At 34.2% G+C, this 14,554-nt stretch overlaps 1 protein-coding gene across 1 annotated transcript in view; it reads right to left on the bottom strand.

Annotated features, from left to right (window-relative positions):
* Positions 1-693: 693 nt before the first annotated feature.
* The window catches only part of LOC140165737 (ADP-ribosylation factor-related protein 1-like), a 35,240-nt gene continuing 21,379 nt past the window's right edge, over positions 694-14,554 (bottom strand). Inside the window, 3 exon segments of the mRNA XM_072189052.1 lie at positions 694-2,334; positions 8,118-8,218; positions 11,322-11,392. Coding sequence (XP_072045153.1) covers positions 2,244-2,334; positions 8,118-8,218; positions 11,322-11,392 — 263 coding nt within the window. The 3' untranslated portion in view covers positions 694-2,243.

Below are 14,554 nucleotides of genomic sequence, written 5' to 3'. Positions count from 1 at the left end.
GATATAATGTTTCCTATATTAGGATGGGAATCACTTCCAAATCGTGCAATGTATTTCAAATCTTTGTTAATGTTTAAATGTCTAAGCGATATGGCTCCACAGTACCTAATCAACAGGTTTTCGTATATACACGAAAAGCATAATGTTAACACTAGACAAGCTGCGACAAATGTATTGGCTCTTCCGCCTTGCATGAATGGTTATGATACTGTATATTTTAAATCATCTTTTTCATACAGTGGGGTTGAAGTTTGGAACAAGCTGAGTAATGAATTAAGAAGCTCAACAAATATGCAGACTTTCAAGCAAAGATTCAAGTCCTAAAATTTTGTGCATATACTTGTAAATGATGTGTTTTATTTACTTTGAAAATTGTATGTATTTTTGTATTTTAAATTTGTCTAAGAGTTGTATATACTATATAAATTGTATGTTGTAAATTGTTGCTTTTAAATTATTGTATATATGTGTAGCAGGGCCCCATGTTAGACCAGCTATTTGGCTGAATTGGGCTACCCTGGATAAATATGATTAAAATAAATAAATAAATAAACCCACACAATTACTCAGTATTGGGTATCACGTATGTACAACAGTTCTTTATGCATGGTTAACATAGTTAAAGAAAAATATTAATGTGCCACTGCATGCACCATCCGAAAATCATACGCAAAAGCGATGTCTGAAACCATCTTGTATAGGCTATTCTTTTCACCAATTTAATACCTTCAGAAGACATAGCCAGTGTCAGGTAAAGAAAGAAGGATGTCCTACGATGTAGTAAGAACTCGCATCTATTTTATGTCTTCACACTGATATAAATGTACATCTGGAAGTTCAACAACCAATTCACTAAGGGAACAAACCAAAAGTTTGATGAAGTCCTATAAATGAAAGTCCTGTTGTAAAAACTAGTCAAAGTTGATCTTCCTGGTTTTAATTTTCATCATTTCACACTTAAGTTATAGGGAGGGAGGGGGGGGGGGGGAAGGAAGGGAGGGAGGGAGGGAGTCAGCTTCCTAATGAAGGACTTTCGTTATAGGACATCACCAAACTTTTGGGTTGTTTCTTTATAACACAGGCTAATCGATTTGTGACCGTACATGACGAATGAGCAGTAAATTCCTACCCCGGTCAATTTTGTTTTATTTCATGTTTAGACAATATATATCATAAGCTTTAAAATGGTATATTATTTGACTTCAAACGATGTCCAAAAGCGGGGTTATGGTTTGTTGAACTTTAAATTACTCCTTCAACAAAATGCTACCTTTTTTCATTTCTACATTGCTGGTAATAAATATCAAACAGTCATAATTGGTGGTCATTTCAAATCATCTCCAAGTCAACATCCTCTCATTGTTAATTGTTGGTTATACATACCTAGACAAAATGCAATGCTTTGTACCCCACCACTTGAACAGGATTTAGACAAAGCAAACAAAGACCAGAGCTATTAAGAATTCTATAGACATCTAAGGTAGAAGCTTATTATCCCCTTCAACAATAGGATTATTGATTTGATCAAAATGAGATGCATATCACACCAACTTGAGGTACCGATGAATACAACCTTCATGCACATTTTACACTGTAACTCAGAATACAATTTAGGACATTTATGGCTCATTCATGCTGTACGGTCACATTTTACAAGTTATAGTTGAGTGACAAATTTTTTACAACTTCTTGAAAGAACAATAAATATCTCATTGCATGTAACTAGCAATTATCGCTTTAAGCTCAATGTTTTTGGTGTTTTTGCTCCATTTCTGTCTGCAACGTTCACCACACAAGGCACATTTTCAAATATCCATGTTTGGCCATCACTTCATGTGGAGCTATGACTCAGAGAAGTAGTATAGTCCATCAAGTATTTTTAGATCTTGTGGAGATTGGCAGGGGAGATATCTTAAGCTTCCAATAATCATGCATTCTCCCATTTCCATTTTCTATGTTGATTTGCTATCAAGTGCTATATGGTGGATAGTGACAAAAATACCTCTATGAACAGAGCACATCCATATCGGGCAAAATGTTTATTTCTTGACTATGGACCCATGTTGGGGCAGTCTATTCTCAATCTGAAAGCAAAGGGAACCTGTACAAATTAAAAGCAGTCAGCAGTCCTGGTCATTTGATGTAACGAGGTGATGTCATGTTGCAAAGGATTCTGGGAAGGGCAAGATATCTTCTTATTTATTATCTAATGGTGTTTCTTAACACCATTTTATATGCCAAATTCAGCTAATTTCCTTCTCTCTTGGTGGTCTTCTAACAGAGTTTCTTTTAACACATTGCACCATCCAGTCAATGCCATCATTTACTCCTTCTCTGAAAAACAAAACAAAACAAAAGAAATATGCATGAAGAGTTAGAAAAAAGATACGGTTTACTGAGTATTAAAATACTTAAGACATATTTGTTTTCGTTTGGCAATTTGAAGGCCCCAGTAGGTAAAAGACCAACAACAAAAAAAACTCATGATGCCGATTACTGCACAAAAAAGTATCCGTACACCTAATACAAAAGCAATATATGAATAAATAGCAAAGCAATATACGTTAAAAACAATAAACCTAAATTACCAAATAAAGTAATCAATCTATTATAAACTAGGCGGTTACCCGTATTTCGCAGTTCTCAGCTGTCATGGTTATTGGCTTTTGCAGATCTCAAAATCAGGGTGTGTCCTTTGGCTGGGATCACTGTCCTCACAGCTGAGCTCAATTGCAGCTTTTTGCAATTTGACCTGACTTTCGCTCTTAATTTGAAATTTGACCTGACCTTTGACCATGCATGACCTAACAAACGCAAATCTGAGCTTCCTTGGCCAAAGTTACACCCACCCACCAAGTTTGAGCTCCATGAATTTTTAATGTTTTTTGACCTATGACCTCTTAACCGTAGGTCTGACAAAAAGGGTGCCATGGAAACTTTTGTTTGTTTGTCCAAGGTCCACCCACCCACCAAGTTTGAGCTGCACAGGGGCAATTTGAAATTTTTACCTTTTTGACCTATGACCTCTTAACCGTAGATCAGAAGAAAAGGTCACCCTGGAAACTTTGTTTGTTTGTCCAAGTTGAAGTCCACCCACCTACCAAATTTGAGCTCCATAGGGGCAATTTGAAATGTTTACTTTTTTGCCCCCCTATCAAAAATTTAGGGGGATGTGTTCCCCTCCCCCTGCCACTTATGGTGAAACCAAATTTTAACCAAAGGTCAGGCATAAAATTGTTGACAGATAACACACAACAAGATCAAAGCATTTTGTTATATAAGTTAAGAGTATTATGGGTTCAGGGGAAATGTATTAAATTGGTTTACAGATTATTTGTACAGTAGGAAACAATATGTATATTACAATTCATGTAAATCCAGCTATATGAGCATTTCATGTGGTGTACCTCAGGGGTCGATTTTAGGCCCTTTACTATTCATACTGTATGTTACTGATATTATAAATACTTCTGTTCTAGAATTTGTTTTGTTTGCAGACGACACTACTATTACCTATTCACATCCAGATAATATATCTGAATTTGATCTCATTGACAAGGAACTAGAAGAGGTCAATACATGTAATTGGTTTAAAGCAAATAAGCTGTCTGTAAATGCAAGCAAGACAAATTACATGCTACTCGGTACAAGTCGTAAAACATATATTTATAATGATAGTGTTAACATTGTATTGGATAACACGAAAGAGATAAAAATACAAAATTACTTGGAGTAACAATTGACGAGAACCTGACATGGAAAAATCATGTCAATAACATTGCAAAAAAACATGTCTAAGGGTATAGGAATCATTAACAAATTTAAACATTTTCTGTACCTGAGCATATTCTATGTTCATTATATTGTACACTGATACTTCCTTATGTTAACTACGGTATTATAGTATGGGGCAGCACTTGTAAAACATACTTAGATAAACTTTTCAAGCTGCAAAACAGGGCACTTGAATTGCATCAAATGGTCATTGTAATAGTCATTCAGCTCCTCTCTTTCAGAACAATACCTATGATCTTGAACTAAGGTAAATCATCCACAGTAAAGTGCTCAACCAAGAAGGGAGCTGGAATACATTTAAAATAGACTTGGTGATTTATTAAAGCATTATTTACAATATTCTGATGAGTGTAGGTCGGCTTCGGCTGGCCTGCATGAAACAATATTGTAAATAATGCTTTAATAAATCACCAAGTCTATTTTAAATGTACTTTTATGTATAAATATTTTACCAATCAACTTCCAAAAGCATTTCAAAAATATTTTGTGAGGCAGAGTACTCTGCGCAAGTACCACACAAGAAATAATGAAGATTACCAGGTTCCTAAATCTAAAACGAATTTTGCTCATAAAACCTTAAAATCAGCAGGCCCAATTAAGTGGAATTCACTTGAGAAACATATAAAGACTAGGACGATCAAGCATTTCAAAACCAAAGTGAAAGAGAAAGCCTTTAGTGTTAAAAACATTGCCAGTAAATTTGGTTTCTCTCTTCTGATGTAATGTGCAAACATTTTGATACTAAAGTTGCCCCAACTTTTAGCGATGGCGTACGAGGTGAATTGGGCAGATATCCTTTGATTATTCACACCCTGATGAGAGTTATTAAGTATTGTATTGGTTATATAGTCTAGTATTAAGTCATTTCAGAACAACAAAGTCGAACATGGTCAGGAGTGTTGGGCATTGGCTTTCAGAAATATTTTGTTCTCTAGAGGATTTGGTCACGTTTAGATTGCCAATAAAAATGTTTTTATTTCATTATTTAAGCATTGTTGCGCAGACATAGAACTACAACATTTTACTCAGTCCTCAGTCTATGGGTACTAATTGTAAAAGTTAAAAAATTATTAAATCTTTAAGACAGAGATCGTATGTGTATAAAGTAACTTTTTGTGATCGAAACTATATTTTGAGGATTTAGCCGACTAAATTCTGACTGGGTAATATTTTGAATTTGGAAGTAGTTTTAGGAAGATATGAAGGTATACCATGTGATGAGCATCTCTGTAAATTGTAAATTGTGTGGTTCTGATTGATTGAAGATGCATGAGCTGCATTTTGTTCTAGGGTGTAAATATGTTAGGAATGAGTGTCAATGTTTTATTCCTATAGATACTATTACTATCGTGAAAATCCATCTGAACTGAAGTATTGCTAATTCATGCAGACTTCTGATAGCAGGATTTTGACAAATTGGTGTAAATATCTATTTAATGCATGTCGGAAGAGATATATTTATTTTATTAGTATTTTTAAAGTAATTTTTAAAGTAACTTTCAATATATTTCAGGGCTGGAGGCCTTTATGTGCTGAATAAATTTCCCTCATTTGTGGGAATTGAATTGTTAACCCATGGACAAACAATGTTAGCCCTTGCCTTCTTTTGTTGATTTCTCCCACATGCTTTGATGGATTTCAAAGGGACTTGGACACAATGACCATGGGTACATTGACATGTGTGATGTCCACAGGTGTGAGGTCAAAGGTCATTTAGGAGTCACCTGAAGTCATCTTACCATAGAATAATACAGACTATTCATCACCAACAGGTAAAGTGACTCCCAAGTTTTCAAACTCTTTTGTGTTTAAGTGGACGGCCACGTGGGTTTCTTAGGGGTTCATAATACAGGCCATCCGGCCTTCCGAGAACCTCCTCATTCAATATATGTGTTTAATTGTTGTGCTGTTATATTTTATATTTGAATGAAATAAAGATGAATGAATGAATGTGTTTCCCCATATTGAATATCGATTAGTAAAGACAAGATTTGCGGTGTGTGGTACTTTATGTAAACTACACCTAGCGACCCAACACAAATAATTCAAAATGGAATGTTTTCTTGTTAATTATGCTTCTTTTATTCGTATTTTGCAGTAGAAAATATTAAGAAAGCTGGGCCAGAAAATTAAATATTGTTGAGCCACTAGCTTTACAATGTCACTGGCCTGGAGGCCATGGGTCAGTAAAAAAACAGAAACCTAAGTCAGACCCTGGACTTTAATAACATTCACCAAGTGGATCTCCAGGCACTGTTGTGAAGCACAGTTATGCAGCTACATGTATAACATGATGTGGTAATTATGGGAAAAGGTAGGAGGAAAACCATGTTCACTTTAATATTGCACTGCATGGAATAAAACCTGGACTGCAGTGGTTAGAGGCGAGTGCATTCCATCAACCCATCCTCACAATACATAAATACAGCTTAAGTTTATGTAGGGTTTTTTTAAAATTAAATAATTATCATGCAATTTAAAAAAAAAAAAAAAATGTTTGAATGTGTGTAACTTACTTTTTTACATTTTTAAATTGGCATTTCCATGGTAATTTCATATCACAAAAATAAAACAACCAAATATAACAGCATAAGTGGTAGACCATCTCAGTTTTACCTATTTTTTCTAAGATCTTAGAACACTCTATACATGACCAACTGTATAATTATCCAACATGTAACAATATTTTAAATCCATGTCAATCAGGCTTTAGAGCGTAATCATAGTACTAATATTACTCTATCAGATGTGACAGATCATATATTAAATAACATGAATAATGGCAAAGTTTGAGGTTCAATCTTTTTAGATTTAAAGAAGGCATTTGATACTGTTAACTATGACCTTCTTATTCAAAAACTTAGTTCATATGGTATCAAAGGTAGAGCTCTTATTTGGTTTCAATCATATCTTTCAAGCTGTAAATATAAATTCTTCTATATCAAATTTTAAAATTAAGGACTCAATATTGGGACCCTTGTTATTTATAATATTTGTTAATTCATTACCAGAAGCCGTAAATAATAGTTGTAAGTGTGTAATGTATGCAGATGATACATGTACTACTCTTGGTATACCACATTTGAGACCTAATTAGGCAGTTTTTTGATGATATTTTTGAAAATACACAGAGTTGGAACTTCCAATTTCAATGTTTATGAGAAAAATAGGGCCTTTCACTTGAAATCAATATATTACATGATCATGATGATTATCATTAATAAAAACACTGTAGACTACCAATATCACGCTGTATAAATATCGGGTAATTCCATTAGGAATTAGTCACATTTACAAAAAAACATTTACATGTTCTTTTTGCATCATGAGTGCTTGAAATGATGACATTTTATATACGTAAGTTTTAAAGAATTTGATTTTCCAAATATATCAGGTCACCTTCCTTTAAGCCCTTGTCTTTCCTCATTTTGACTACTGCAGCTCTGTTTGGTCAAATTTTAGTGCTTCCCACAAAAATGAGCTTCAGATTCTGCAGAATAGACTTGCTCGTATTTTACTTTCTGCAGACATAAGAACACCAGTGGACAAAATGATGAAAGATCTGGACTGGGTTAAACTTCATAGTAAGTGGGAGAATCAGTTACTTATTTTAGTTTTAAATGTCTAAAGAACATTGCTCCACATTATTTGTCATCTCAATTTACCTTCACCTCCTCTCGCATTCTACTAATACTCAAGTCAATCTCATAACAAATTGGTTGTTCCAAGGTGGAAATTGTCTTCTGGGCAGAGAACATTTCATTATAGAGCTGCCACTTCATGGAATAGACCTCCTTTTAATCTCTGTGCCAATTAGGATCTACTAAGCTTGAATGAGTTCAAGAATGCCCTATAAATTTGTATGTATTTAAGACTTATTTTAGCCCTCGTCATTAATTTGTTAATTTGAACTTGTTCTATATTTCCATGTTTGTATATTAATTATTCATATACTTATAATGTTATTTGTATATCAATGTTATATGTTATCAGGGCTTCCAAGGAGACCAGTACTTTTATATTGACGGAATTTTCTGGAATAGATAACGAATAAATAAATAAATAAATTTATCCTCCCCATAATGTAAACAAGCAAAGTGATAGTACAACTGACAGTTTGGATATGTTTAAATGGGCATAAAATGCCATTTCACCAAGATGCATTGCACATACTGCTGTTTTAGTGGATATAGGCAGATCTCTGTACTTCAATGTTTCTTACTCTAAGCACTACTTGAACAATAACTCAAGTATTAATCTCTGATTAAAAAAATTATAACATTCCTAAATGTACTTAAAATGTGTATGACTAAAGCACTCACCCAGTTAAAGCTGACACAGGCTGCACATGACAGTCCCTTCTTCCTAACTTACTTGCACTCTTATTAAATTCTTTCTTGATATCTGCTACTGTTTGACAATCCTGCAAGACAAATTCCAATAACGTAACTTATCTATATTATTCCTTTGAGTCTGAATTTTAATACCTGCTATGTTGTCAAGTCTGTATCCGTGCTTTCTATTCCGTTTCCATGGCAAGGGTCACGCTATTTAAGGATTTTTGTTATTTTTTACCTAAAAATGGCATATTTTAAACTAGTTATTTCTTGAAAACTAAATGGAGTAGAAACTTCATATTTGGTGTACAGAACACATGTCACAAGGATATTTGAAATATGTAAATAAAATCATCGCTTAATTCAATACATTTAATTTTTGGGTAAAAATGCCATCTTCTTGTTCAGTTTTGACCAAAAATGTAATATTACATGGGAATTTTTTGAAATGATCACGGAAATCAATTTACTAAGATGGATATTTGAATAAAAAAGTCAATCATAAGATTTATCTGTGACCTGTGGTTTTTGACCTATGATCTCTTGGAATTCATAAGTACGTCATGATAACATTCCTAAATGATCATGAACTGTGACAATATACCTCATCTGCATTATAATAAGTCTCCTCCTGTTTTCCCTTCTCTTATGAAAGAAGATTTCTCCCTGGATGATCACACAAGTTCAGTGTATAGAACATCACTACCAAGGCCAAACATGGATGCAGAAACTATCACAAACATGTCTACCACTACTAGTACCAGCACGCAAACAACTCATCAAACAACTGCTACTGGAACTCAAGTCGGTGAAACGTTTCATTCTGTTGATAGTTTAGTCAAGCAAATACAAAATCTCAAGAAAGCAAATGATGATTTAGGCAAGAACAACAGAGAGATCAAATGTGAACTCAATGAATTTAAAGATTTGCACACCCAACTTGCAAAAGCGTTTAATGACATGTTTGAGAGAAATGGAGTTCTACAAGCGCCAAAATATGAGCTTACAATCAAAATTAAGTGAACAAGGTCAGCAGTTTCAAATGCCAAAACAGAGGAGCAAATGTACAAATGACTTTACCCCCACTCCTGTTCATCAGAAGAGAAATACAATGCCAACAAAATGGAACTACCTCAACAATCATCTAATTCTAAAATGCCTGACAAGAGATAAAAGATCCCCCTCTCCAACTCCTTCAGTGCTCTCAATGTTGAGGAAACGCCCACTTACACCTACAGCACCTAGTGCATCAATGATGACAACACCAAGTAATCATCAACATGCTTTAACGCCAAAAGCTAAGGCCAAACCTACCACTACCAAAGCACCAAATCAAGATACTAAACCCCTGAACAGTCCATCAAGACAAAAAACTGAACAGCAACACCAATCAAGTTCAACTTCAAGAGACAGAGCTGACATTATCATTTTCAGCAATTCAATATGCAGTCGCATTAAAGAACACATATTTTACCGCGGTAAGAACACAAGAGTGTATGCAAAAAGTGGAGCAAGCATAGGTGATGTTCATAAACTTGTCATTGACTGCACAATCTCCTGATGTTATCATTCTTCAGGCATGGACAAACAATACAACAAGACAATATGCTGAGTGCCACAGACAAGCAGAAGCACTAATAAATGGTACAATGAAAAAGTACCCATCGGCTCATATCATTATATCTGGAGTGTTACCAAGACTCATTTCTCAAAATAGGAGTAATACCCCCAATGATTTGGCTTTTAAGCCGAACAAAATGTTTGAACGCAACTGCCGTAAGAATAGTAGACTGACATTTGTTGACAATGGCCCACTACTTACCACATCAACAGGTATTGGGACTATGTCCACTTGAACAACAGAGGTCTTGGAAGACTAGTTATTAATTTACGATTTGCTGTCACTTCAGCTTTCCCTCAATGGAATCCGCATTATCCAATGACTTAATAAAGTGGAGTTATGATAACAGAAACTCTCATGACAATTATGTCAACAACTGTTTCAATAGTGCTATTCAAATGAAAATAATGCTAATAATACCGGTAATCATGGTAATACATGTAGCAATGATAGTGTTGTTGATATCATGATGTATTGTTATAAATGAGTATACTAAATTGAATGATGATACACAAGAAGTTGTTAAACAAAGTCAAAGATGCAAATAAGGCCATAAACCATCTTGTTGAAGAAATTAATAGTGTCAAAAATGAAAATACAATTGTGAGAAATAATGTTTATGTTAACGTAAAGAATAACAATGATGATGATCCTAATGACAATGGTTATAAAGCGATCAATGAATTAACAAATAGTATTCACATTTTAAATGAAAACAGTGTTGAAAATAGCAATGACAGTCATACTGATTATGTTTTAAATGATATTAGTGAAGCTTGTATGGGTATCAAAAGCAACAGTAGTTTGAATATATATCAAGTGATAATTAAAACCAAATAAGTAAAGACAATAGAGTTCATAATACCCATGGGAAAAATATTGTTTTAGCAAACCTAAACATTTGCAGTCTTACTGGTAATATTGATGAGCTAAAACATATACTTAAGGGTATATGATGTATTTGTTGGTCAAAGCTTTATTTTACAGGAATATTTGCTTAAAAATGAGCATTAATGGTCATTGCCATGGAAACTGCATTTTCTTTCAATTCTCTCAATTGCCTAAAATTAAAGAAGCCTTGTTTATCAATAAAGTTAAGTGTAATTCAAACTTTTGAAATGCAAGAAATTGCTAAAATTGGTGATAAAGGATACATTTTTGGCCAAAATGACCAAAAATATGCATTTTAGGCCTACTTATACATTCTAAGAGGTCATTGGTCAAACACCATAGGTCACAGAAAAATGTTGTGATTGACTTTTTTTTGATCCAAACAGCCATCTTAGTAAATTGATACACTTTCCATGATGCACAAGTCATTTTACGAAAAATTTCCCATGTAAAAATTACATTTTTTGGTCAAAACTGAACAAAAATCACCAAAAAAAGGCATTTTGACACATAAATTAAATGTTTTGAATTTAAGATCTCTATCCTCGACTATCACATGCACATGCACATGCACAGCATGTAGTATTGTGGGTTATATTTTTGTTTGTTTTTAAATAAATTCATGGCAGCAAAACATTAGTTTGGATACATAGAGAGTATATTATTGGAAAGCATACCTGTATATCTTGTTTATTTGCTAACACCAGCAGTGGTACGCCATCTAGGCTCTCATGTGCAAGCATTTCATCTGTAAAATGGAAAAAGGAAAACTTGCAGGAAATGTCAACTCTGCCTGGAGTTCAGGATCCACTCCCTTTAACAACCGTCACCTTTTGTTTAACTTCTGGTTAAGCTACAGCAGCAAAAATAAGGATTCCTGTCTGGCCTCAATGAATTGATATTTTATGGAGCTATTTTTTCCAATTTTCTTCAGAAAAATCATCCCTGTTCATTGCGTGTATAAATGTTGTGATAGTTGAGTCTACCACCATTATAAAATGTGGTGAAGTCAGTCTAGGCCACTGAATAATAATAAAAACTTACACTTCAGATGTACCGTATTCATTCCATTAACCGCCCATGCCCCAATATAAAGTGCCCACCCAGTGACTTTACAACAAGCAAACTGTGATATTAGTTTATTAACTGCCCATGCAAATCTGAATCATGGTCTGAAACATATGACACACTGATGATGGTGGATGAATATTTTGTGCCTTTTTTACATATTGTCAGCTTAAACAATCTAAAAAATAAGTGCCCTGGGAGGTTATTGGAACGAATACGGTAGATTTGTAGATATTTATTTCTTCTTGCCCTACTCCCCAGATATCCCGCTTTGTGGACTTTCACTTCCATCCTCTGGTTGAATCTTTACCTTCATAATACAAGACAGTACCGGTTTCATCAACCACATCAGAAGACTAAACGCAACAAATACAACCACATCGCCACCCTCAATAATAATGCCCCCTTCCCAGATAATACTCTTCTGGTCTCTGCTGACGTCACAGCTTTGTACAAGAATATTAACCATAAAGGGGTTTTAGCGGTCTGCAAGGTTTTTTTTGACAAACATGTTCATAAATCTCCCCCACTGACCACCTAACCCACCCTTTAGAACTTGTTATGACACTCAACAGCTTTTGAATTTGATGGTAAGTTTTATAATCAAATCCTTGGCCTCAGGATGGGCACATGTGCTGTACCTTCCACGGGTAACCTTTTCATGGGGGTCCTTGAATCTTCTCTTCTGGACTCTGCTGCTGTTAGACTTTAGAAGGGAAGATTGGAAGAGATACAATGATGATATCCACTTTCTTTTGGTCAATGATTCTCAGGAGAATTTCAGACATTTCTTTATGGCTTTCACCCTACCGTTAAATTCGCATTTGAAATTTCTTCTGCCCAGGTCCCCTTTCTTGATACTCAGCTCAACTAGAATTATGTGTGGCCCCCACACAAAGGTGTGTAAATAACAAAGGTGTGTAAATACAAATAATATGCAACATTGTGATAATATATAATGAGTAATATTTATATCTAAACTGTGCAGTAAATGAACAAACACAATGGCGGGTAGTCTCCGTTGCCTACATTTGTAACTTGTCTTTAAGCAATTCTGTATTTCCTGATAACTGGAAAAAGGCAAAGGTAACACCTATTCACAAGTCAGGTGATAAAAATAATGTTGGAAATTATAGGCCAATTTCAGTCCTACCCATTGTGTCCAAGATTATTGAAAGGGCTGATAATCAATTATATGAGTACTTAAATGATGCAAATATTCTCTCAAGTGCACAATCTGGTTTCCGTGCCAATCATTCAACGACTACAACTCTTCTTGATGTCCAAGATTTTGTTTTAAATAATATGGATAATGGATATGCTACAGGTATGATCTTTCTTGATTTAAAAAAAGCGTTTGATGTGGTAAACCATGATATACTTATTGATAAACTGAGCAGATATGGCATAAATGGTAATGAACTATTTTGGTTTAAATCTTACTTAAGCAACAGATCTCAGGCTGTTAATGTAAATGCTACTCTTTCAAAATTTGAAGATATCAATATAGGTATTCATGAGGGATCAATTTTAGGGCCATTGCTCTTTATAATATTTGTAAATTGCTTAGCATCCACTGTGGATTGCAAAATAGTCATGTACGCTGATGACACAACCTTGATATGTAGAGCTAAGAATGAGGTAGATCTTCAAGCACATTTGCAATCAAACATGTGTAACGTAGCAAAGTGGTTAACAGCTAACAAACTCATTTTAAATGTAGATAAAACTAAATTGATGATCCTTGGTAACAATCATATCATAGATAAATTTAGTAATGTAAATCTTATATACAACAATTGTATTATTGAAAAGGTTGATGATTTCAAATATCTAGGTGTTAAGTTTGATTATAATATGTCATGGTCACATGATTATTTATCTAAAATGTTTCAAAAGAATTGGTATTATTAGGCGTTGTAGACATTTTCTTCCACATCACACTCTTGTTATGTTATCAAATGCTCTCGTACCCCCTAATTTTGATTATGCTAGTTCAGTGTGGTGTAACTTTCTCTGGAATATCAAAGAGGCTTCAGGTTTTACAAAATAGTTTAGCTAGAACGATTCTATTTGCTGATATTAGGACACCAGTAATAGACATGTTAAACTCACTAGGGTGGATCAAACTAAGTGACAGATGGAAAAATCATATGCTTATTCTTACATTTAAATGTTTAAGAAATCTTAGTCCTTCATATTTATCATCTCAGTTTGAATTTGTTCATAATACTCATTCTCATGTAACCAGAAATCATTCGTCTAATACATTGATTGTTCCAAAATACAACACTAATTCTGGATTACGTACATTTCACGTCAGAGCTGCTCATATTTGGAACAGTTTATCACCAATGATTCGAACTGATATGGAAAATATGTCTTTGAGACAATTCAAAACAAATGTTCTCATTTCATGTTAAAATGTGTATAGTCTATGAATTCATAATTGTGATTGCATTTTTTTTGTATATCTTATATTGTATCACTTTTGTGTACTATTATTATATTATGTTTTGTATTGACTGAGGGCCTGCTTGGAAAGCAGTGCTGGTCACTGAAGTTGTTACCCTCAATAAAGAAAGAATAAACTAACTAACCAGTTTTATTCTATGGGAGTGAAACCAAATTGGCTATGGAGGAGAATTAATGACAGGTCATTCTGCCATGCAAATGAGATAGTGTCAGTGGCCTGGTCTATATATATCGGAGATAGCCAGAAAGTGCTCTCCTGCAAAACAGGAGTGTAATAACAAGTTTTTACTCATAGTTAGACTATCTTTTGAATAAAGTGCTCAATCCCTACAAAAGGGAGAGCGTATAAAATGCAAAGCATTTCATC

This window comes from Amphiura filiformis, chromosome 12 (assembly GCF_039555335.1).
Source record: "Amphiura filiformis chromosome 12, Afil_fr2py, whole genome shotgun sequence".
Lineage (NCBI taxonomy): Eukaryota > Metazoa > Echinodermata > Ophiuroidea > Amphilepidida > Amphiuridae > Amphiura > Amphiura filiformis.
The sequence above is the reverse complement of the archived record's forward strand: the minus strand, read 5'-3'. Positions and strand labels throughout refer to the sequence as shown.